A 26,111-nucleotide genomic window follows, 5' to 3' on the forward strand; every position below is an offset into this window, starting at 1 on the left:
CTGTATTGCATTTGCTGCTCGCTCTCAGTTCTTGTAAATCAGAGCATATCACCCCTGCTCAGAGCCTGCAGTGGCTCCACATTTAAGAGAAATCCCAAGTTTCCAGGACAGTATGAAGCCTCTACGCCTGGCCCTCCAACCCCTAATTTGCTTCAACTCTCTGGCCATACCTCCTGGTAACCATCTCTGTGGCATCTCTCCATCCCTGCTGTCCAGCCCTAAAGGTTGGCATTGGCCATGCCCTCTTCCCAGAATCCTCTTCCCCAGATCTCCATCTACAGGGTTCACATCTTTTTCAGTCTTTGCTCAGATGTGACCCTCTCAGTGGAGCTTACCCTGGGACCGCCAGATTTTAAGTTGCCACCTCCTTCCCTAAGTCCTCAGACCTCTGTCTCTGTTTTACTGTTTTCTTTTTCTCTTATCACCTTCACACATACTCTATAAGTTTATCATGCTCATCTTTTTTTCATCTGTCCCTTCTTATTGAAATGAAAGTTCCACCAGGCCAGGCAGGATCTTCGTCTGGTTTGTTCACTGATATAGTCCAAGTGCCTACGACGGTGCCTGGGACAGGGTTGATGCTCAGTATATGTCCACTGACGGAACAACAGGTACAGCACACCCACAGCTCTCTGCAGGCTCCGTGACATGCTTTATTCGCTCAGGTGGCAACATCAAGAACACGAGGAACTCGCATCCCCCTGGCTTATTCAGTTTTATGGTCCATGAAACTTTATTGCCCATTATTTTGATAGACTCTATTATATCATTTGTTTAGTTATGTACATGGATGCTAAATACTCTACTTCCAAATAGTGGCTTTTCAGTGATACAGAGAAAAATCTCCTGAGAACAGGGGGCTGTTTGGCCATGAGTAAAAGAGTAATGGCATTTCTTGGACTTAACAAGGATCTGAGGAGGTCATGTGGCCTAGCTCCTGTGGTGTTTCCAACGTGGAGATGAAGCAGCTGAAACCCAGGAGGTTTTGACCCTTCTGAGGGTGCAGAACCAGTGTGTGTGGACTCCGAACACCCCGCTAAGACCGCATGTCCTCATTTGGAACTTATAGGAACCCAGAAAATCTTTGTAATATGTGGCCTATTGGTAGTCAGAGATCTTAGTAAACATCGCAAGTAGGCATTGCAAATCATTTCTACAATGAACATAATGGTGTGATTAAAAAATATTAGGGATAACAAAGACAATTGTACTGTACTTTGACCACTAGGTTTCCTATGAAACCTCAATTCTATCACAGTATCACTCACTTCATATAGTGTGGGTATGTGTAATGCACATGAATATATATGCCACTTGTTGGGGAGGAGAGAGACAGGAGACCACCTCTCTACCGTGACTGAGATGGCACTGCCATGCACATCACACATGTCCACCCCCCAGTTGGGAACAAGACTCGGGAGCGTGTGGCAGCCACGATGATACAGGTGAGGCCATGCAGCTCACCTGTGGTTTCTGCTGCAGTCACACCTAGACCTGGGGGAGAGGATCAGGGGCACGAAGCATAGAGCTGACCTGTACCAAGAGCAACTTCAGTTTCCACTGGGTGCTAGGAATTAGAGTTAACATTTCATAGCAAATAATGAAGTGCAATGAGGTATGCTTTCCCTCCTTAATCAAGTTAGAGCAGCATTTTAGAAAGTGTTCATTTTAGTTATAAACACCAGCAGGAGATCCCTGGAATGCACAACTCTTTTATGCAGAAGCTGCATTTTTGTGTAATTCTTGGCAGTCAAGAAAAAAGTGCCTGGTATTTACATTAGAAGGTCAATAATTTTTTAAATATAAAAATAATTCTCTGTATTGAAACAGACCATGTAGTCAGCTTGAGCCTTCTGAAATCCTATTCTTTATCTGGTTTCCCAGATGTGCCAATTTTTAAAAGTCCTAGAAGTTTATGGGAAATGCTTTTCACAACCTCTGCCAGGCAGTTATTTTGTCACATGTGTAGCCATTGTTGATGTCTCACCTAGAAATGGCATGTTCTGAAAGCTGTGATTTCGAGTAATGGTGAGAAAATGAAGAGGGTTTACTTTCAGCATCAGTGACATGTAATCATTGCGTAGCACCTGGTACAACAAATTGTCCCTGGTCCAGAAGCTGCAAAGCGGTTTAAGCAATAAAGAGAATAAAGACAACTTGTGACCAAAATTCTCGTAAGGAACCCTGTTCTTTTAGAAAAATCACTATTCCAAGCCAAAAAAAAAAAAAAAAAAAGTAATGAAATTATTATTTGAGCAATGAGCAAGCATTCCCCAGTAAATTGATTCACCTCTTGCATTTGTGTTGAATAGCTCTTATCTTGCAGGCGCCAGTCTGGGCGCCAGGAGTACCGGAGGGACAGCCGGGCTCTCCTGGCGAGCGGAACACACAGCCCTGAGAACAGGCTCGGGCACTCAGCAGTTCTGTGGGAAGAAGGCATCATCCACCCATGCCAGGAGACTTAGGGAAGGCATCCTGTAGGAAGTGGCATCTTAGAGGAATCCTGAAATAGGATAAGAGTTTGCATAGAGAAGATGGGACAGGTAGCAGGGATATTACATGTGACAGGACCAGCACATGTGGAGGCATCAGGCTGGGAAAGAGTGTCCAGTGTGTCTGGAAGGTGAGGGTGAGTGGGGGTAGATGGTGCAGGCAGGGAAATAATTAGGTGTTTATTCCTTTTCCTTAAAGCAGCAGGAGCTTTTTTTTTGTGGGGGGGTGGGAGGGTTCTTCATAATCATATTTGCAGCCTCATCACTCTATCTATGGGGAGAAGGTCTTGGAGGGAGACCAAGACATGAGTCAGATGAGTTAGCAGACTGTTGTGGGATTCAGCTGGAGTAATGGTAGGCAGCAGGAAGGAGGGTAGCAGGGCTGTGGGGGGTGGGAAGGACACACTGGAGAATAGAAGATGGAGTCAGGAGGCCTCTGTGACTGCTTAGATGGCGCGTGCCGGGTTCAGGCGTGGCTGATACGCAGGACTCTGGCTGGGGCGCACAGGGTTGTTCTGAGCTGGGAACCCAAGAGAAATGAGCTTAGGACACAAAACATTGTAATAGTTTGGCCCCATGGGGTTTATGTCCAAATGGCTAGGCAGATCACTGAATACACAGATCTGAACTCAAGAGGCAGATCTGGGTTGGAGACACAGGATTGGAATTGCCCTGTGTAAATCATCGTGAAGTCATCTACATTACTGACAGTTCTTGAAGGTGTAGAATGAGAAAATGAGTGGCCCTGATAGAAAACCTCATGGAAACCCAGCACTGAATGATCTGGGAATGAAAAAAAAAAAAAGGTCTGGGAGTAAGAAAAACCCTCCAAGACTGAAAAGTGCCCCCAAACTGTGAAGTAAACCGGAAAAGTGTATGTAACATTACGAAAGCCAAGCAAGATGCTGTGGCTCAATGATTGGAGGGTGGAGGGGAAAAGTGTCAAATGCAGAGAAGTGACCTTTTGATTATTTTCATGCTGTTTAATTGTAGCCTCTTCAGTTACCTGTGAAGCCAGTATACAGTCAGCAGCATGTACGTTAAAATGCTTCTGCTTTCGGGCAATAAAAAACCTATTCAAAGAGGCTGAAGCAGTAAGCAAATGTAGTCTAATGATCTTTGTGTGTTTTGTCCTCTAAAGTATTCCATGTGCTTTGAGCAACGCTTGGCATTTGTCACTACTTACTTAATATTTATTTCTTACTTAATATTTATTGGGTGGGTTGATGAATTAGTCAGTGAGCGAATCTCACATAATAAAGCCCAGTGACCGGACAGCTCTGGGGTTGGTTAACTGGTCACCGTGGCTAAGGGAACCATGCGCGGGCCGCAGCCCCTCAGGGTAACATGGTGGTTGCAGTTGCTCCGGCATTGCATGAGGCAGTATCTGGAGGATCTTGGCTCTCATTTCTCATTGACCAGGATTTTTGGAGATAACCACTAGATCTCTTGTGCCCTATTTTGACAGTTGTGTCCATAAACCTGTGTTGTAGGGGCAGTCAGCTCGGAAAAGCTGCTGCCTGCTATGACTTATCCTTGGAAGATCCACCCCAGTACCACCCTTTCTAACGGCCTATTCTGCACCCCTTCTGTGAATTCAAGGCGGAGCAGGAAACCTTGGGTATGTGGGTATCCCTGCTCCACCAATGTGCCACAGCTTTCTTATGCTGTGCTGCACTGGCATGTGTCACAGAAAGCAAGCCGAACTTTGGAAGGCTGGTAGCTAATAGAAGGGAAGCTGTACGGGCTTAGAAAACTTTTCCTGACTTCATGCTTTTGCCTAGGATTCCTATGAGTCACAGGGACCTTAACCCACATGAATATCTGCTCTCTCTCAGGAGCCCCAAGCCCAGGCTTCTGGTCCCAGCTTCCTCATTGTTTATCTGCACAAAGTGCAGGGCAGCTTTTCACCTTTATGGACCTGCTTTCTGAGTGTCTCTAACCACAGGACCCTAGACGGCTCCTGCCGACAAGGCCCTGCTTCCCCTGAGTCCCCTCTCCCTCTTCCCAGCCCAGGGTGCTCGACTGAGGGCATCTGCTACCAATCAGGCAGCCCTCCTAATGTCTGAATGTACCCAGGGACTGCAGACCTGTCGATTCCATTCTGCCTGGCTTGTTCTCATAGGGCTGTTGGAGGATCAAAGGACACATCCTAATCTGGGCTTTTTGCCTGTGCCCAGAGTAAGTGCTCAGTAAATATTAGCAATGATCTCCCAGACATCTGGCCTCCTCTGCTCATCAGGGATGCCTGCCTTCCCCAGCCCTCCTTCCACTTCCCACCTCCCCTTCACATGAGCCCAGGCTCTCCCCAGTTCTGCCCAGGGAATCTGAGATTCCACTATGCAACATCAGGATGTCTCCGAAGGCCATGCCCATCTGTGTAGTCCTGTGTTGCTGCTCACATGTCATCAGTCCCCACGCTCAGGCTTCCCACCACTGTGGTTTCCTTAAAGGAAACACTGTCCACTACACTGACCACCACTACACTGACCACTCTTGGTGATGTGGACCCATTTAGTGGCAGCGTTTTAACCTCTCAGTCCCAGAAGTGGGTTCGCTTTTGCGTGTGGATTAGGCCCATTGTGTGATTCCCACGTCTGCCTGGAGGGGTGCAGTCCAGTAGCATTCTCAGCAATCGTAGGCATGCTGTCACCTGTGCTGGCCAGGACAGCAGCCACCAGCCAGGTGGGTTCTTGAGCACTCCAGAGGTGGCCAGTCTAATTGAGGAACTGCACTTTAAATTCTGTTTAATTTTAACTAACTTAGCCCCATGTGCCTAGTGGGTACGCTCTTACAGAGCTCAGCTGGAGAAGCAGAGCTGCTTGCATTTGGAAATGGCCAGCCCCTATCGCTCCCCTTCCCCAACTCCAGACATTAGGGATTGTTAACATCTTGCATTGCAGCTTTGGCCAAGCTTCCCCATTACCTATGGCATCTGCTACCAGCCAGGCGGTCCTCCTAGTGTCTGATATACCCATGAACTGCACAACAATGTGTGGTTCTGTGAGAGTCACACTATCATATATATAACAGCATAGGAGAGAGCCTGGACATTTTGTTCATTTTATATTCAGTCCCTATCTCAGTTGCATTTTTTATTTCAAAATGTCCAGGAATAGCATGAGAGTAAATGCTCTTTCAGCTACAAACCCTAGAGCCAGAGTTATTATTTGGAAATTAGAGGACTGGTGCACAAATTTGTGCAGCAGTAGGGTCCCTTAGCCTGACCTGCAGGATCGGGCTGCTTTCTGACATTCCCTGAGGGGGTCCTAGATTACTAGAGGGCTCAGGCCAGGCTGAGGGACCCCACCAGGTTCATGATCTGGGCTGGGGAGGGACCAGGGGAGGGCTCCAGGGCATGTCTGGCCCATCTTGCTCAGTCTCGATTGCCGGACCCCAGCAACAAGCTAACCTACCAGTTGGAGCATCTGCCCCCTGGTGGTCAGTGCATGTCATAGTGAGCGGTTGAGTGGCCTTAGCATATTAATAGCATGTTATGCTTTGATTTGTTGAACAGATGAACAGATGACTGGACACTTAGCACATTAGACTTTTATTATATAGGATTATGGTCATAGCCATCAATTTTACATCATAGATGATGTAAGAACCTATGAGCTTAGTGGGAATTTAATGAGGAGGCTTAACTGTACCCAAGAGAGATGAAAGAAACACCTTTGGGAGACAGATACCACAATTTGACATGGTCAGATATTTTTGGCTGGAGATGCAGTGAGAATCCCCGTGAGCAGTGGTTGGTTGACCATGGTCCTGTAGAAGGCAGCAAATGCTGACAAGCCAGCAGGAAATAGCTACAGGGAAATATAACTGAAACAAGTTATGCACAGGCAATGTCTTGGCCACTTTTGTGCTAGGAAGTCATTGCTACTCACATATTTAATTTGGCAAAAGCCTCTCAATAGGGGAGGGGGAGAAGACTATTAACATCCAAATAGGATATTAAATCCAGAACAATAGCAACAATTTAAAAAGCAGGTGATTCTCCAAGCACTGAAACCTGTACCATCCTACTGCATGTATGAAATCATCCATGGTATTATGAAGTCAATTAAACTCTGAGATTTAAATAGTTTACACAGATTTCAAGGTAGGAGGTCCAAAATGATTCTGAGTCATGAAGATGCCTGTATCAGACAGTAAGATACCTCATAGCTCTTGCAAAACTGCTCCTGCATCTAAGCTGGTCAGAAAAATTCAAAGACTTCTGACTGCAAATAGAGATAGAAGATAAACTGGAAGATTCACTAACTTGTGGATTCTGAAAGTACAGTTCCCTAATCCTACAGAATTCTGCAGTGTCTGCCTAAAAGCCCAGTCGTGCACAGAGCACAAATCTCTCTCTCTTTCTCCCTCCCTCCCTCTCTCTCTCTCTCTCTCTCTCTCTCTCTCTCTCTCTCTCTCTCTCTCTCTCTCTCTCTCTCTCTCTCTCTCACACACACACACACACACACAGAGAGAGAGAGAGAGAGAGAGAGAGAGAGAGAGAGAATGACTTTTCCTCACTAGGAAAGAAAATACACCAGAAGCATGAAAAAAAGTCTTATTTGTTTTTGCAACTAGAACTTTAAATTTGTCTTTTTAAATGATTGAGCGTCAAGTACATTAATTAGCAAATAAGCAACATCTAATAGAAAAGTATTGCTTTCTATGTATGTTTAAAATACTACAAAATAATATCTGTAGCATCATTTAGTTTAATCACATCATCTCCCTGAACTCAGGAGAAATGAAGAAAATATCCTTCAACAAATACCAGGGAGCCATTTCCAACTTCTAGGCTGAAAGCTCTTTAATCATTTAATAAAATTCTTAAACAAATGATTTCTTAGCTAACTCTTGCTTGGTACATCATTTCACTGGCTATGAGAACTGCTGGTGGCTTTAATTGCAAACATTTAAAATGTTACTGGGATTAGCCGAAGCTTTTACCGTCACATGCCACTTAACAATGTTTGGACCACATTGTATATGGCTCTCCCCTGCTGCCTCTCCTCCTCCTGTAAAGCAGGGCAGTGTGTATGACCGTCTTGCTTCTTCTCCAGAGCAGTGAGGAGTCCATTCAGTGATCGCTGCCCACTACCTGCAGCCCTGGGCAAAGGTGTTAAGGAAGCAGCACTCACAGCTGGCCCAGAGGGTACTGAGCACTCCATTACCGAGACCAGGGCCATGGCTTTGCTGTTGGTCTCAATACAGCCACGTGTCGCATAACTGACATTTCTGTCCACCACACATACAGCAGTGGTTTCATAAGATTTTAATGGAGCTAGAAATTTTTATAGCCTAGTAACGTCAGAGCTCAAGACATCCCTCACGTGTCTGCTGCTGCCAGCCATGTAGAGTGCAGCACATGCAGTTGTGCACAGTCCATACTACTCAGAAATGAGAATAAAGGAGTAGGTTACTGCTTTATGTATTTACTATACTAAGCTCTTTATTCGTGTCTTAGCATGTATTCTTTCTCATAAAAAGAAAGTTTGCTGTAAAACAGTATGCCATGTTATACCAGCAGTAGCCTCAGACCTCTCATGTGTACCATGTTTCTTGATTGCATCATTATCTCTTGTGCTTGATTTGATCTTGTGTTGTTTTGTAATTTTAGTACTGCCTAAGTGCACCATGTTTATGAGGTCTGCAGCAGGGTACAGTGATGTCCTAGGCCTTCCCATCCACTCACCACTCACTCACAGACTCATCCCGAGTAACTTCCAGTCCTATAAGTTCCATTTATAAGTGCCCCATACAAGTATACTAGCTTTTTATTTTATACCATATTTTTACTATACCTTTTAATATGTTTAGATACCCAAATACTTACCATCCTATCCAATAAAAGAGTAATATGCAAATTGACCATACCTCCCCTACACCCACAATCCATGCCCACTAGCCAATCAGGAGTGGGTATGCAAATTAACCCAACCATGATGGCTGCGGCCACGGATAGAGCAGGAGGCTTGGGTTTCCCTGGCAATGGAGAAAGCCAAGCTTTCCGCCAACCCTGGCCTGTCTTGGCCTCCACTTAAGGCTACAAAGTTTCAATTATAAAAGATAAATAAATCCCAGATACCAGGGCCTATACTTGGGTCGCTGGGGGGCATGGCCAACCTGCAAAACACCACAGGTCCCTTGCCCAGGCCACCCTACACCCCAAGGGAACCACCACCATGATTCAGGACACCCTTCAGGGCAAACCAGTTGGCCCTCACCCATGCACCAGGCTTCTATCCTATCTAATCCTATCTAATAAAAGAATAATATGCAAATTGACCATCACTTGAACACATAAGATGGCTGCCACAAAATGGCCAGCAGGGGAGGTCAGTTGGGAGGGACCAGGTCTGCAAGGGAGGGCAGTTGGGGGCAATCAAGCCTTCAGGAGGGCAGTTAGGGGTGACCAGGTTGGCATAGGAGGGAAGTTGGGGGCAACCAGGCCTGAAGAGAAGGGCAATGGGGGGGGGGGGGTGCCAGGCCTGCAGGAGAGAGCAGTTGGGAGGACCAGGCCTGCAGGTAAGGGGCAGTTAGGCATCGATCAGGCTGGCAGCAGAAGCAGTTAGGGGCAATCAGGAAGGCAGGCAGGTGAATAGTTGGGAGCCAGCAGTCCTGGATTATGAGAGGGATGTCCAACTGTCCATTTATACCTGCAGCCTGGGAGAGAGACAAGCTGCCCACCCTGCAGTCCTGGATGCCAGTGCCTGTGGCTGTGGCTAGGATGAAGCTGGCCTGGGTCCTGAGTACCTGTGGCTGGCCAGAGGGAGGGAAGCCCAAGTCCCAGGTGCCTGTGACTGACTAGAGGAGGGACTCCTGGGTCCTAGGTGCAGGGTAAAGCAGAGGTGGTTAGGGGCAATCAGGCCAGCAGGGGAGCAGTTAAAAGTGATCTGGCTGGTTGAAGAGCAGTTATGGTTGATCAGCAGGTAGGCAGAAGTGGTTAGGGGTGATCAGGAAGGCAGGCAAGCAATTAGGAGCCAGAGTTTCTGAATTGCACGAGGCAGTCAGACATTCTCTGAGGGGTCCCGGATTGGAGAGAGTGCAGGCGGGGCTGAGGGACATCCCCCCCCCCCCCATCCATGAATTTTGTGCACTGGGCCTCTAGTTATATATAAAATGTCCAGCATAGTGCTTGACACTGAAGACACTTTAAGTTCTCCAAAAATGTTTCCTCCCTTCCCTTCCACTTCTCCTCTCCTCCTCGCCCCTGTCTTTCTACCTTATATAGAAGCCCTTCATCTAGAACACAAGTCACTCACTCTAAACTAAAACTTTACTTACCAGTTTTTTTAAATAACAATAGAAAACTTCATTTAGCTAACAATAAACCTAAAATCTATCAAAGTACTTCCTAGTTCTTGAGGCACTATGCTCAGACAAAGTAAGTCATACAATAAAAAGAAAACCTAGGTGAAAAATGATTTGCTATTTTAGCTTATCAGTTATCAGGGTTATTTGCAAGTGATTGGGAGGAAGAGACTTATACTGTGTCTCCCCACTGACATGCAGATAAAGCTTTGATCTGAAAGGAGGTTGGGCCTCATCTAACACAATCCCTTTGTTTTCAAGGGACAGAAACTGATGTCCCAAGAGTTAAGTGACATGTTGCAAGCTAGTGAGGACAAAAATAAGAAGACAGCTCTCCAGAGCTCAAGGTCTGGCTTTGTGCACTGTGCCTGCTGTGCCTGTTCTCACCCAGCTCTCCTGAGTATGAGTCAGGGTGCTCACCCCAGTTTGCCGAGCTGCAGGCTTCCTAGAGAGCACAGTTTGTAACAGTGGTCAGCAAACTCATTAGTCAACAGAGCCAAATATCAACATACAATTGAAATTTCTTTTCAGAGCCAAATTTTTTAAACTTAAACTTCTTCTAACACAACTTCTTCAAAATAGACTCACCCAGGTCGTGATATTTTGTGGAAGAGCCATACTCAAGGGGCCAAAGAGCCGCATGTGGCTCGCAAGCCACAATTTGCTGACCAGGGGTCTATAACAACACCCTTTCCATATCTATCAGTGCCACCTTCAATTTCTCTTTGCCTAAGGTGGGAGGACATTTTCTTCCCTTGAGTCCCCAGATTGTTAAGGACTTTAGTGGCCCAATATTAGCTTCCCTCTCTGAGTTTCTGAACCATTTTAGAGATAAGGCAAGTGGGAGATCAAAGTATAATGAGACATCACCTTCATTACTGATAAAGGCTAGTCTGGAGGAGGAGATGGATGGGTCTGATAACTCTCTGCTCAACCCCCCACCCCAGCCTAGATCTCAGGATCAGCCCAAGCGGGCAAGTCTGCCTCCTGAGTCACCACAAGCCCAGGAGGCAGAGAGGAGTGCAGAGCACAGCCCAGTGAGCACACTGGGGGAACAGGGGCCAGCAGTGAGGTACCTGGAGGGGGGTAGGGAGCTTCACAGAAATAAGGAGGGCTTAGGAAAACGCCTCCTCAAGAAACCAAGGGAGTGAGGAGAAGTTTTCCCCTAACAAAAACTGTACTTTTTTCACTTAACTTAACAAAGCAGCATGCAAATTTCATGTTATTTTTTTTTATGAACAAGCATTTTTACAGGAAAAAAAAATAATCACTAAACCTTACTTATATTTTGCCAGATTTACTTCAGAACTTTGCCAACTGCATGCATACTTCATTCTGATGTTTTTTATAATCACTGTGTACATATTGTTCTCCATTCCTGCCTTTGTACTTAACATTATTTCAAACACATTCTTATGTATCTACATCACCCACACGGGCATTTCATCCGAGCAAGGCTATCCACTTGGCAAGTGGCACAGGGACGTGGTTTTTATTTATTTGTACAAATACTCTTCATACTTGGAATAATTATTCTTGTATTAGCTGTGTTTAGCTCATATTTCCCTATTATTCTGGGCTCCTTTTTATTTGGTTTACAGCATTTTATTTTGCAAATTAAAAACCAAAAAGTTATATGAGTAAGTCAAAACTATCCATTTTGCTTTTCTTTTACACAACCTGAAAAATAAATATGTATATGTGAACACATGTTTATTTATATTGCTTATTCTAGCTTTGAAATCTTTTTAGTTTTTTTATCTTTGAGAAATTTACTGCAGTAATGGTTCAATATGTAGACATAAAGCAGTTCTTTTTTAAAATTAAATTCTTTATTGTTTAAAGTATTACATAAGTCTCCTTTTTCCCCCATTGATTTTTCCCCAGCAGCTCCCACCCCCTAGCAAATGCCCTCATAAAGCAATTCTTTATAGTCACATTCAACTATTATTTATTAAGTAAGGAGTTCTTGTCCAACTAGAAATACATTTTTAAATATAAATTTTTTAATATATAAACCATAAAGCATATCCAAAATACCAGATTCAGGTGAATTTAAGTTTATACTATAATACTTTTGTTTTTTAAAATTAAAATTAATACTTTTTATCTTAATCTGCAAAGTATCATAAACCCTGAGCCTATCCAGAAAAAAAGGTCCATCTTTCATACCATTTTTAAAAAGTAGAAACTGTTTTTACACAGGTATCCACAAGAACCTGAAAGAATTCTAGTTGCTCATTGGATTTTATGGTGACATTTACCTATTTTATAAAATAAAAAAGAACTTTAGTTACCTTAAGGTTTGAGAAAACTTAATTGGTCAGAAATTGATGTCAATCACCCTAAAACTAGAGAGTATTACTAAAGCAAAATAAGTGACAATAGCAAAACAGTAATTTTAAAAAACCACTTGGAATGTAGTCACAAGGTGAGATCCAGTTATGGATGGATTTAATCCCCAAGCAAACAAAAATTCAAGTGATGCTTTTAGGCCAATCTTCTGGAATACAACTTTTGCATAAATTGTACTTTTAGAATATTTTAAGAATTCAATGCAAGACAAGATCCACCTTTCCTATGTGGTCTTCATGTCGCCTAAGCACATGTCTTCTATCTTCTTTCACCCTTTGCTGTTGTTTTTCAGCCACTTCTCAGGACTTCTTGATCTGCCTTCATTTCCCTGGCTCATACCAGCTGGCTCACACTAGTTCTCTCTCTGCCTGCTTTTCTGCATTTTTCACCACATCTTGCCCCACTCTCTTCCCCAAGCCATGTCCATTTTCTCCTTGGCATTTGGCACAATGCCTGCCTGGCTTATGAGAGGAGAGGCAGGGCAGGGTGTGGGGAAGCCCGGAGCTTTGGAGGAAGCAGGCAGGTCTGTAGTTTCTACAAAACATAAAGCGTGTCCCAAGGAGCTCATAGAGAATGCCAGCCTTGCTCACAAGGTCATTGTGAGGATGGCAGTTTCTGGTGTGTGATGCTTGTTGTTAATTATAAGCTCGCAACAGGAGTTTATCAATTGAGCTAATTCACTCTCACCTTTCCCTTCCTTGTCCTTGATTTGGTATTATCAGCGTTACGCTGCACAAGAAGAGGAGAATCGGGCTGGCCCAGCATCATGGCCTGTTCTGTATCTTAGATCCACATCACCATTCCCTTCTCTCCCCACTCTGTGACCTGCTTTCCTTGTTAGATATGCCAGCATCTGACACATTTTACACCTCCACTCTACCCTACTGCTCTCTTCAGTCTCAATGGTCTTCAAGTTCATCAAACTTGGAACCACCAAGCATTAGGAATCCCCCTGGTTCCTTGCCTAGAAGATGGGTATAATAGGCCCATTATATTAATGTTTCTACTTTGTGTATGTTCAAAAATGCCATAATAAGAATTTTAAATAACAGTTACTTAATGATAGCATTGTTCTATGCCCATATCACATGAACCCAAATAAAATGTTTTTACTTCTGTCACTACCAATCTTGGTCATCAATTATATTAATAATGAATTTTTGTACATATTGAATAGTTTAATTATGTCTACTAAATATGTATACATATGTAGTGTATATTTATACATACTCAATATATGTATATATATACATGCACACATGCATACATAGGTAAAACATGATTATTAACATTAATGTTGAAGAAATGACCAAAAGCTAGGAAATTAGTGTGATCTGTACATTGCTATTGTGTAAATAGAAAGAAAAATAAACCTTTAGAAAAAAAATTCAGAAGATCCAGGTATGTGTCACTAGACATTAAATTATTAATACACATAAATTTCATTTATTGGAATCTCTCCTAAAGGGGGAAAATTCTAATGGCAGGAGAGATTTTATAAAAGAAGGTGGTCAGTAGAACTTTCTTTTTTCATAATAGCATGAAATATTTGAAATCCCTTTGTGACCAACCATAGGGAGATGGCTGGATAAATATCAGTATTATTCATCTAATTTAATCATTAAGATGATAATTCTGCAAGTTGTAATGTTATAATAGTAAAGAAAGACACAAAATTTGATTCATACTAAGAATGTAACTATGAAAAATATATACCGAAAAAGAAATTGTATCTGTTAGGGTGGCAATATGATCAGTGTCTTATTTCTCCTTTTTTCTCCTGTTTTTAATCTTTCTCAATGGAAATGTATATGTAGAGATTATGAATGGAATTCCCAAGGTTGTTTCTTCTCTAAAGTGGTATGGGCCTTGTGACTTAACAAAGGTACTTTTAATTCATAGGGAGCTAAATTTTTGGAGGGGTTAATAGACGCAAGAGGAATGAGTGATTTTGCTAATCTGTTACTAACAAAGCCTTTGGCATTAAGCCTGGGTGAAACCAAAGCTCACAGAGTCTAAAGTAATCCAACTGCAGTTGTATCTTTCTTCCCTGTGTTGCTTCTGTGGCATTTCTGTTAAAATGTGCACCAATCATTCTACTGTGTCTTTGCCCCAAAAAAGCAGAACTTGGCAATAGCGCTGAAACCCCGTCTTATCCAGGACTTTTATTACACTTGGAACATAAAAAATCAAAGTGGTTTCCAAGAGATATATTAATCTGAATGGTAGCTGTGTCGTTATTCTACTAACTGGGAACTTGAAGCAGAGCTACTTCCCACGGCATCGGTTTGAACATGCAAAATTAAAGCATGTTAAGAGGAACGAAACCATACATGATGGGATGCTGTGCAGGGACCATTGTACTGCAGCCTTTCCCACCCTACAGACCCTCAGTTCAGCTGTGGCCTCTCCATGGCGTTAGCCTTGGGTCTGTGCTGCTCCTCCTATTAGTGAAGAAGAGTAATCATCTTGCTAATCCATATATATAAAGAGCCAGAGGCCATCACATCCAAAACAACCGAACAGGCTGAGTGGGGCCACAAGGGCAGCAAGGGAATTAGTGAGGGATGACCAAATGACTGAACACCAAGCTGCATGGGGCAACCAGGTCAGCAGGGGGGGCAGTTGGGGGTAACCAGGCTAGTGGATGGGGGCTGTTGGGGGCAATCAGGCTGGCAGGGGGGAACAGTTAAGGATGACCAGGCTGGCAGCAGGGGCAGTAAGGGGTGACCAGGCTGGGGGAGGGGGGGAGGAAGAGGGGGATAATTAGGGGTGATCAGGTTGACCAGCAGAGGCGGTTAGGGGTAATCAGACTGGCAGGGGGGCCAGTTAGGGGTGATCAGGCAGGCAGGCAGGTGAGCAGTTAGCAGGCAGAGGTCCTGGATTGTGAGAGGGATGTCCAACTGCCGGTTTAGGCCTGATCTCCGGGGGTCCAGGATTGGAGAGGGTGCAGGCTGGGCTGCGGGAACCTCCCCCATGCATGAAATTCATGCACCAGGCCTCTAATCGGTTATAGTAATGACTGCTATCATTTGTGGCAATAAAAAGGTTAAATGAGAAAAGAAAGGAAACAGACACACAACACTCTTTGAGTACCATGCTTTATGTTTTCTGTTTCAGATGATTTTTTGCTCTCCGTTATGTTTTCTCTATGTTTATAGGACTTTCAGGTTAAAAAATCACATGTCCTTGAGCCATATGTTATCTAAAGCCTACTCATGTGTAGGTCACTCTATTGAACATACATGTCATAGATAATTGGGGGAGGGGCTGACAGAGGATCCTTTGTCACCACGTATCATTGTGGATCAAGTTACAGCCTTGAGAAGGGCAGAGCAAAAGGACTGTGTTTCCAAATTTAACCTTGGAGTCATTTCACTGTTTCATTTCTACAAGTGAGTCATCTTCCTTCCAGTTCTAAGCCAGGTAATGGCTTTACTAATTTCTGTGTTCTGACGAAGCATCATCACACAAGAGTCTTTCATCTGGGTATTTGCTCATTTTACTAGAACAGCCTTCAGTCCCTTTAAAATCTAATTTTATTTCAGTGTCTAGTTATGGAGGACTCCCCTGGGCTAGGATGAAATCACACTGGAGATAGGGGGTTGATTTGACAAATGGCCACTGTGCAGGAGCTTTTGATCCTCCCCATGGTGTTAACTGGATGCCCCTTGCTTTGCTGAGCTATAAGCCAGATCAGAGTCTGCTGGCCCACAGGACCCAGGAGCACCCGTGAGCTCCAGAGAATTCAGGCACTGCCTGCATTCTGGAGGCTGTAACCTTTCAGAGGGAATTTGGGCAGACTTAGAGAGAAGGCAGAATGAGTTTTTTCCTAAGCCTTGGAGTCCCATGCTTCTGGCACTTATTAATAAAGGATAAGGAATCCTTTATTCCCTGGTGTAGGAATTTCTAATCTGGGTTTTCCAATCTTTGAGGTCTGCTCAGTTTTTCCAATTTTTCAAAATTATGAAGAAAAATCAATTTTTATTCACTTTCATTAAAAAAATAAAAAGTGACAAAATATGGTGGGTTATGGTTAGAAAGATGTAGAGAAAAGAAGCAACTGGCTGAAGATTATTGGAAATTGTTGCACTGGTGGTTAGATGGCACATCTCTAAAAATAAAGTCCATGTGTTAAAAGCAAAACAACAAGTGCAGATGTTGATAAAGATGGAAACTCAGTTAGCAGGCCCAAGCGTCACCCTTCCAGAGGCAGGTTTTGTCTAATGGCACTTCCTCTCCCTGGCAGATGGGGAGCTCTCCATATCCAACGAGGAGGACTCCCTGGAGAACGGACAGTCCCTGAGCGCCAGCCAGCTGTCTCTGCCTGCCCTGTCCGAAATGGAGCCCGTCCCGATGCCCAGAGATCCCTGCTCATATGAGGTGCTCCAACCTTCAGACATCATGGATGGGACAGGTAATGGCTCTGGTAGAGTTCACACAGGCCCCAGCAGGGGGCATTAAGGGTCTTCTGCCTGACTGGACTAGAATTCTAGAAATAGGGATGAAACTGACCAAACCAGTACATACTGAGTATAAAAATTGGGAAGATATTCAGTTATTATTCTGGATTTTGAAAATATTTTTATACCTTTAATAGCTTTAAAGTGACATACCCTGTTTCTGTAATATTGAGTATGTAAAATGTCATTGTTTTGTTTTCTAACACTCATTTCTGTTAAGATCAAGCTAAAGAACCCTGCACTTTTCGATGGTACCTATCTCGTTCACCTGTCTGCTTGCCCTGGCATTTCCTTTAATCCTAGCCCCAGTGTACCAATTAATGGTTGTATCAATTTAGCAAGTTGTACCAACTTACCATATACAATCAATGTGTTCATTGGCCATTAAATTGATTACAATTTGCTGGTTCACTTCCATCCTGTCAACAGATGATTTTGATGCCGTCTCACCACTATTCCCTCTCTGGTCCAAAGCCCTTTGAGTGGTCAATACTCATTCCCTCCTGGGACCCTTCCCAAGCCAGTAAGGATTAGTTCTGTTGTTAGGAGACATGCACGGGGGAAGGGACCTCTCGGAAGATCTGGCGTGGGTAGAGAACCACGTCCTTTCTCCACATCAGGTGCCCACTCCCCTCAGAAGAGTTCAGGTAAAAGGATGGCAGAGATGGTGTCTCACCAAGTCAGGTCATGGGCTTCACTTTGGGGCCAGGTGTGTGCCACGCTGATAATAACAGTGTCCCTCAGGACGGGGGAGCATTGAGCACTCAGAGGCATTATTGCCAGGACTTGAGTGCTGCAGGAACACTGCTACCCAGATCAGAGAGGAAGAGGGTGCAGAGGGGAGTCATGTCTGGTCATTCTTATTGTAACAGCGATGGGAAGAAGGAGTACAGGCAGCTGAGTTGCATCCCCGGTCCCACAAGCTGGGGCGATTCTCCCAGATGAAGCAGTGAATTGTGTTTTTATCCACCATTCCCTGTAATATTGATCAGATGGCTTTGATGGGCATGGTGAGGTCTGACATCCCAGTGGAGCCACAGTTTCAGTCGGTCATCTGCCAGGAGGCCTCTGCCTCTGCCCAAGATAGCTCCTCACTGGAGCCAGTCGGGGAAAAGGAAAAATCAAGCTCAGGGCAGAGCAAAAAGAAATGGGGCGAACCCTAGCCATTTTGGCTCAATCGATGGAGCATTGGCCTGCAGACCAAAGGGTCTCGGGTTCAATTCCAATCAAGGTTGCAGGCTCCTCCGTGACCCTGGCCCTGGCCCTGCAGGAGGCAACCAATCAATGTGTTTCTCTGTCTTTCACTCTCTCTTCCACTCTCCCTAAAAATCAGTGGAAAAATAGCCTCAGGAGATGATTAACAAAAAAATGGGGGAGGTGGGGAGAGAGAAATGGGGCAAATCTAAACAAGAAAACCATAATTCAGGCTGGTAAGAGGAGAGAGGGAGGGGGAAGACAAAAAGGTGCTGAGGAGCATCTATCTCCTGGTTGAGGTTTAGAGGAGCCACAGGGGCAGGGAGGTGCCTGTAAAAGGCTGGCCCCCCAGAGGCTGCACCAGCTCAGGGGGCTCCAGAGCAGCTGCCCCACATGTGTAGGGCACCCCCCCTCCCCTCCCCCCGGTTCAAACTCTAGGCTGTCTTCATTCCCTGGCGCCCCAGACCTGGGAGCAAGGACGAGACCCAGCATGCAAAAACAAGAACCCGCTCTCTCTCCCTGCCTAGCAAAGGGCGACAGGCCCCAAGGGAGGTGCTGCTGTTTGGCACTGGTTCGGGTCAGAGGAGGCGCTTCATCCCCAACGCATTACCCTGCCATCTGTGTCTGTGGATCATTGCATTCTAGAGACCAGTCCAGGACCACAGGATCAGTATTATAACCTCCAAGATGGATGCGACAACTTTGAGAAAATGCCTTCTTTCTTTTTCTCCCTCTTGATCCTCCCCCTCTCCCTTTCCTGCCTCCGATTCTCTGGAGAGGGGTTTCTGGGGTTCCCTCCAGCTCCCCACATACTCATGACCACCTGAAGGAGCCAGAGCCTGCCTGTGGCTGCCACACCCCTGTCCTGTGTGCTCGCCAGCCCCACGCACTGCATTTGTGTAATGTCTCCTGTGTGTCCTGTGGTTGTCCCCTCAGTGTCTGAAGAGAGTCCCTCTGCCAGTGAGTCTGGAGTCCTCCTGTCCCAAGATCCTTCTGCCAAACCAGTCCTGCTACTGCCCCCCAAAAAACCTGCTGCTTTCCCTGGAGACCATGAGGAGACCCCAGTGAAGCAGCTGTCCCTCCTCAAGCAGCCCCCCGCCCTGCCTCCCAAACCCACAGCCAGGATTGCCAACCACTTGACAGGTGAGTCTCTGGGGTCCCTGTCCACCCCCCCCCCACTCCCCGCTTCCCTTCAAGGGAGAACCTTTGCTCTTTCTTTTCACCTGAAGCCCTTGCACCTCCTCGGGAGGCCGCTCTGTGGGACATGTGGGTGTTTCCGTGTGTGTCTCGGTTTTTGTGTCAAGAAATATTCGATATACACCTACCAGTCATGTGCCAAGAGCCATCAGTCACGTGTATCTGTAAATGTGTACAGCGGCATCTATGTGAGTAATTCAAGGCCATTTGCCCATCTAGGTGAGTGAGGGTCCATGTCAAAATCTTGGCAAAAATAAAGAGTAGCACCTTGTTTCCTTCATAATGAGTTTGTCATAGCTTTAAATTTTTGTCTTTCAGTTATTGATGTGAAAGTCAGCATATTTCTTTTATTAAAATTTACATCTGTGCTGTTCTCTTAAAAATAGAAAAAAAATAAATAAACAAGCACCGGCTCAGTGGTTTGACTTAGGAACCAGGAGGTCAGGGTTTGATTCCAGGTTGCCCGGGTTTCAGGCTCCAGCCCCAGTAGGGGGTTTGCAGGAAGGAGGCAGCTGATCAGTGATTCTCTCTCATCATTGATGTTTCTATCTCTTTCCCTCTCCTTTCCTCTGAAATCAATAAAAATAAAAATAAAAACTTGTTAATTTTTAAAAAGCAAAGACAATATCTGTAAAGTATTGTGAGAAATATTTTTAAAAGAGTAAACTTAGGCCGAAACCGGTTTGGCTCAGTGGTAGAGCATTGGTCTGCGGACTGAAGGGTCCCAGGTTCGATTCTGATCAAGGGCGTGTACGTTGGTTGTGAGCACGTTCCCAGTGTGGGGTGTGCAGGAAGCAGCTGGTCGATGTTTCTCTCTCATCGACGTTTCTAGCTCTCTATTCCTCTCTATTCCTCTCTGTAAAAAATCAATAAAATAGCCGAGACCGGTTTGGCTCAATGGATAGAGAGTCGGCTTGGGGACTGAAGGGACCCAGGTTCGATTCCGGTCAAGGGCATGTATCTTGGTTGCGGGTATATCCCCAGTAGGGGGTGTGCAAGAGGCAGCTGATCGGTGACTCTCTCTCATCGATGTTTCTAGCTCTCTATCTTTCTCCCTTCCTCTCTGTACAAAATCAATAAAATATATTTTTTTAAAAAATCAATAAATATATTTTTAAAAAAAAGAGTAAGCTTAGGACTGTTGTTCTAAAATGATTCTTGTCGTTTCACTTTTAAATTGTTACTTAACTAATGTACCCACAGTATTAAATCAGATATCCAATAAATTGCCCTTTCCTGTACTTAGCACATGAATTTGATACCCTGGGATTCAAGGCTGTGGTGTATCAGAGACTAACGATTTCAGAGGGTTGTTTCTCCAATCTTGATAGTAATCCCACCTGATGCTAATCGACTGCCTTTTTACAGCGTCTTTGGTATTCTTATCATTTCTATTTATCTCTGTACATTTTTGTAAGATGGAATGGGGATAGAGGTTGGGAAGAATATACACTTATTTTATAATAGAAAATTGAGGTTCGAGAAAATAAGTGACGTTTCCAAGGCTGCTATTGAGCCACAATTAGACACTAGACATTAGACTCCTAGTTCAGTGAATGTTATTCCAGGATCATGGGATTCTCTCATGCAGTGCTGAGTTTTATTAGAGTCCAGCCTAAACATGGAGTTGTGTCAAACTACTCTATCAATGTATGCTTGCATCCCTGCAGATGTTTGTGGATTAAAAGGGCAAATTTCCACCTATACTGTCCAGTTCATTAATAATACTTTCGTTCAGTGACTCAAAGTTTAAATGCAGAGAAAACCACAAGGAGAAAATGCTCTCAGAAGGGAGCCTCCTTCCAAGAGAGTACCCCTGACTGTCTATCTATGATCTATCTACCCATCTATCTATCTAAAATACTGCTGTACAGTCTGCTATCACTGCTCTGTGCACTCAGTGATATACTGTGAACTGATTCCCATGTTAGTGAAGATGCACATGACTTTGTTGGCTGCTTGGTGTAGGTCAGGATTTACTCGATTGACCTCTTATGGGTTTTCCATTTTCTCCTTGTGAAAAACACAATAGCAAACATCCTCAACATCATGTTTTTCTTTATACTAGCAAGCATGTTCGAGTCTTCCCTAATTTATTTCTAAAATTAGAATTGCTTAGTTATATACAGTGGATTCTTGACTAATGCATGGGTGTGAAGTGTTGGCCCCCCATTCAGTTGAAAATTCACATTTAACTTTTAACTCCCTAAAAACTTAAGCTGTCCCTCAGCCTCTGGGGGTATTGGTTCCAGAACCCTTATGGATACAAAATTCTAAGGATGCTGAAGTCCCCTAACGTAGAACAATGCATGCAGTCAGCCCTCCTCATCCACAGACTCTGAACTGTGAATCAAAAATTATTTATGGAAAATATCAGCATATGATGGAGCCACGCAATTCAAACCTGTGTTGTCCAAGGGTCAAATTTTTTTTTTTTAAAGGGTGGCAAAATGACTACCGCCAAGAGTGATCCTTGTAGATCAGTGCATGCAATCTGATGAAAAGTTACTGGACAAGGCTGAGACTTGAGCTGACCTTTAGAGCATGAAGGGCATCTATAGAGAATGAGGGAAGAGCATTCCAGGAAAGAAGACCCTGGATAAAGACTCAGAAGGGCCAACATCCAGGTCAGTGACGAGGTGGCTGAGCCAGGGCAGGCCCATCTCGGGATGTACTGAGAGAGTGTTCACTGGGCAAGGCATCCGAGGATTTAGATTGTATTGCTGTGGCAGTGGAAAGCCTGTTGAGGTTTCTGAGCAGAGGAGTACTATGATGAAAACTAGCCTTTACAAAAGTTTCCTGGGTCACTGTGTAGACTGAACAGAAGGAAGACAAGGTGGAAGACCTGACAGAGAAGCCACCGAGGCCAGACCTGTGCCTCGTTCCCCAAAATCACTAGTTGAATTCAATTGAACAGCTTGAGCCTATTTAAGAAGCTACTCCAGTTGTTGAAATATGAGTTAACAAGCATCTGGCTGATAGCAGTGGGAAGATAGAGAACAGAACATTAGATAAGACATTTTAAAGAAGAATTGACAGAATTTCTTAGCCAGCAACACCCTTTAATTCATCTAATTAATGAGGGCACACTCCATTCATTCATAGCTTCAGCTCTGAGCCCTGAACTTGCTTGGGTAGCCTGGCATCCTCAGGAATCTTGATATTTGAGGGATGAAAATATGTAAACTAGCCCAATCTCTGTGGCTTCCCTCATTTTTTTCCAAGATGAGTAGGCTTTATCTATGATCTGTAAAACTCACCTCCATATCAAATGGATAAAAAAGTCAGCCTTACCATAGTGTACTTGGTAGCTTCTTAAATACAACGAAGACAAAACAGGTACAGAAGTCTGAGGGCTATGATCCCTGTGCTGTGCTTTTGGGTTTAAACTGAATTAGACTTGCTTAAATTTTATAAGTGAGTAATCATTCATAATGAATCCCCATCACCACGAGGCAGCTACACTAACCCTGTGTTCTGTTACTAATTACCCAAGAGACATCTGGGCCATGTCAGAAGGAATTAATAAACAAAGAATTCTAGAGCTCTAAATTGAGACTTAGGAGTTTCAGCCTGTTCTCAGTGTCTTGTACTGTTGACAGTTTTGAAAGGAAACAGGACAACTTGAAAGACACCACGTCTTATAAGTAGTGGTGAATTGTCTGGTACAATACTGGCCTGAACTGGGCTACTCCCAGGTAGATGATCAGGGAGGAAAAGCAGAAATATCTCTGCTTTGGTATCTGTTTCCACTTTATCAGGATATTAACTTGGAGACTGTTTATCATATGAATTGTTTCTGTCCTTGAGCCAAGTACAGAGAAGCCCTCCTGCTCTCCCAAACTATTGCTTTGTTCTCCTCCTGTCATCCTTTTCCATCTCATCTTACCCAACCCCAGCATGCACAGTAGCATGTAATAAAGGTCAGGAATGGTTGGACAATGCAGTCCCTTCCATTCTGGATGTGCAGTGTCCAGCAGAGCTGGTTGCATTATGAATATGATCTGAAATTAATGATTCTTAAAATTGCATCCTTCATGGAATGATGGCTGACCCAAAGGGAAAAGGGTTATTGAAGCAAAAACAAAACAAACAAACAAAAACACTGTTTTCTTCCTTTCTAAATCTCCCTCCAAATGTTAGACAATGCACAAATAATCCATGTCTTCTGCATAAGGGACTTGTAATTGTTTACCCTGCGTATGCCGTTTAAATAAAGGATGAACCTACGTGGGAGCTGGCCTTTAGTCTGATGTTCACACTTGGGTAGTAATGATGGCAGCAGCCAGATTTTGAGAACTGTATGACATACCATTTAGTCCTGTGAGGTAGGTATGATTATCATTATTCTGAACTTTTCCCAGTAGAGAAAAATGAAATTTAAGAGTATTGAAATGACTTGATCATGGTTACATAGATAGTTGGTGGCACAGATGGACTAAATATATATTGTTGGACTCCAGAGCTCTAACCATTAGTTTATACCAAGTTCACCAAGATACCTATTCTTAAAATAAAATCAAAATCATTTGCTTTCTTTATAGTTAACTGTTTGTTTGTTTGTTTGTTTTTGTTTTGTGTTTTTTAATGTATTTAAGACCAAAAAAATGATCCTGTCTTTCAAAAGATATGTTCTGAAGGCACTTGATTATAAAGAGGAGGACCTGACCACAGTTGGGTCCCGTTTCAAAGAACATGCTAGAAGAAGATAGTGTATAAGATTCAAGAATGGGGCAAATAACATTGGAGCATTCCGGAAGGAAGGAAGGAAGGAAGGAAGGAAGGAAGGAAGGAAGGAAGGAAGGAAGGAAGGAAGGAAGGAAGGAAGGAAGGAAAAGAAAGAAAGAAACTAACTGTTGCTGATCCTTAAAAACAAGTCCTCCCATGAACGTGAACCTGCGGGGCTTGTTTGCACTATCTTTAGAACCTGAAATACAAGGAAACCTACTGTATTATCAGAACTAGGTTGATTGCTAGTTTCAACATTACAAACTATTTGCAACTGCAAATTTACCTGACAAATGGCATCCGTGCCCGGCGGTATTTTTCAGCCCCAACGGGTGTCTAATGAGAACCCTCTATCCAGTGCTTGTCAAGCCAAAGCCAATATTTCTGTTTATAGCTGTTTCGAGTTTTGTGGACAGTGTCTACATGGACTGTTCTACAGTTACATTCCGATTTGTAATTTCACTTGGGTTCTCTGTTGTTCTATGATTCTGTCTGGCCATTGCTTTCCAATTCCCATCCACCATCCTTGTTCTCCTCTTTCTGACTCCTCTCCAACCATACAAATCACCTGACTACTTTTGCCTCCCTTCTTGCTTTCCCTGCCAGTATTCTACTCTAACTCTAACCCTAACCCTAACCCTAACCCTAAGGAGAATTGATTTTGAGTGGTGTGCAATATACAGATCTTATAACAAAGAAATTCACACCTGAAACCTATATGATCATGTTGACCAATGTTACCCCAATCAATTTAATATGAATAAATAAATTAATTAATTAGTTAATTAATTAAATTATCTATAGTGAATTTTTTTAATTAAAATTTTAAAAAATCGAATTTAGTTGCTTGCTCTCCAAAAGTAACGTGACCTAGGGACTCGGCCGGCGAGTGGCCCCATCCACACTGCCCAGCCCACCATCTAGGGAGCATGCTCCTCTCATCTGGCATCCTCCCAGGTGAATTGAGAGGAGTCAATTCAAAAACATAAATGTTTCTTTGTGGAAAGTGGGTCTGACACAAAGCCGGTTGCTGGTGCTGTGTGTGCCCTAAGAGCCTGTCTGGAAAGTGTCAGGACAGATTCCCCACACATGTCCAGTATTTGCTGCAGTCCCTGTGTGCTAACCCAGCTTGGGAGAGCAAGGTTGGGAAGGACACAACTTCTTTGTTACTTTTGTTGCCCACCACACCATCCCTCTCATTACAAAGGGTCAGTCAACCCAGGTCGGCTTCACAGGCATTTGACCAAGGACTGCTGCAGAATCCCTAGGCTGGCCTAGAGAAATTGATGGAGCTCCTCTGATTGTCTTTCTTATATTTTTTATTAGATAAATATATTTTTAATGATTTTGGAGAGGGAGAGAGAGGGAGAGAGAGATAGAAGCACCAATGATGATAGAGAATCATTGATTGGCTGCCTCCTGCTTGCATGTGCCCTGACCGGGAATAGAACCATGACCTCTTGGTTCATAGATTGATGCTCAACTACCGAGCCATTCCAGCCAGGCACTGAGTGCCTCTCTTGCAGCCAGGGGAGTCTGAGTGACACTGGACTCTTCTTTAAGTTCTTAGCACACGTCTTATGCACACGTCTTTGGGAAGAATGTCTGTAGCTATGAAAGGAGATCAGAAATTCTGACTTGCTGGAACCAGCAAATAACTGGGAAATTCTTACATCTTTTTTCATTAAGACACTAAGTGCTACTATCATTAACAAGTACATCTGATATATCAGCAGTTACAGATGGCTTCTGCAGCAGGTGTTAATTGAGAAGAGAGGCTGGGAGTGTAATCCTTTAGCCAGACGCATTCCACAGCCCTCTGACCAGAGAAACTATTGCAGAAGTAATCTGCGGGTTTCATTTTCCTTGTCCAGAGCAGTATCATGTTTGGAAATACAGCCCCCTTGGGTTTTATGGCTCTTTGACACTCACAGTTTGGGTTTATTTTCCTTGTTCTCTGGAACTTGTTGTTTTTCCTCCTTCCACTCCATCAACAGAGACAGTTTTATGAATTCACTGCATCTTGATCAGTCTGGCTGCAGAAGACTCATCCATTTCTAAGTCAGCAAGCAGGGAGCTCTGTGCGCCCCAGCAGGGCCAGCCACTGTCATCATTATAAACACAAGAGGTAGACTGAGGCCTCAGACAATTTGTAAGTGTCACGCAGCAACTCAGGGAGGGGTTATCAAGGTAAGGGAGGTATTTTTATCCCTGGATTTTTAGAGGTAAAAAAGCCTAAGTCCCAAAAAAGATTAGCTATCTTTCCCAGCTGGTGAATCCAGGTTTTCTCACCTCCAGATCTGCATTCTTTGCCACCAGCTCTCAGCACTGATGCAGAGGACACACTCTGCGACCTGCACAGCCCCGC

General features: G+C 44.0%; 1 protein-coding gene across 7 annotated transcripts in view; it reads left to right on the forward strand.

Moving 5' to 3' along the window:
* PHACTR1 (phosphatase and actin regulator 1) overlaps window positions 1-26,111 on the forward strand; it is a 532,833-nt gene that overhangs the window by 435,874 nt on the left and 70,848 nt on the right. For 6 of the 7 annotated variants that reach the window (XM_036447917.2, XM_036447915.2, XM_036447916.2 and 3 more), the window contains 2 exons: window positions 16,411-16,578; window positions 18,755-18,961. In XM_036447917.2, coding sequence (XP_036303810.1) covers window positions 16,411-16,578; window positions 18,755-18,961 — 375 coding nt within the window. The remainder of the gene's footprint in view (window positions 1-16,410; window positions 16,579-18,754; window positions 18,962-26,111) is intronic. The other variant, XM_045584274.1, reaches the window with a different exon arrangement.

The sequence above is a fragment of the Pipistrellus kuhlii genome, unplaced genomic scaffold (genome assembly GCF_014108245.1).
Source record: "Pipistrellus kuhlii isolate mPipKuh1 unplaced genomic scaffold, mPipKuh1.p scaffold_m20_p_2, whole genome shotgun sequence".
NCBI lineage: Eukaryota > Metazoa > Chordata > Mammalia > Chiroptera > Vespertilionidae > Pipistrellus > Pipistrellus kuhlii.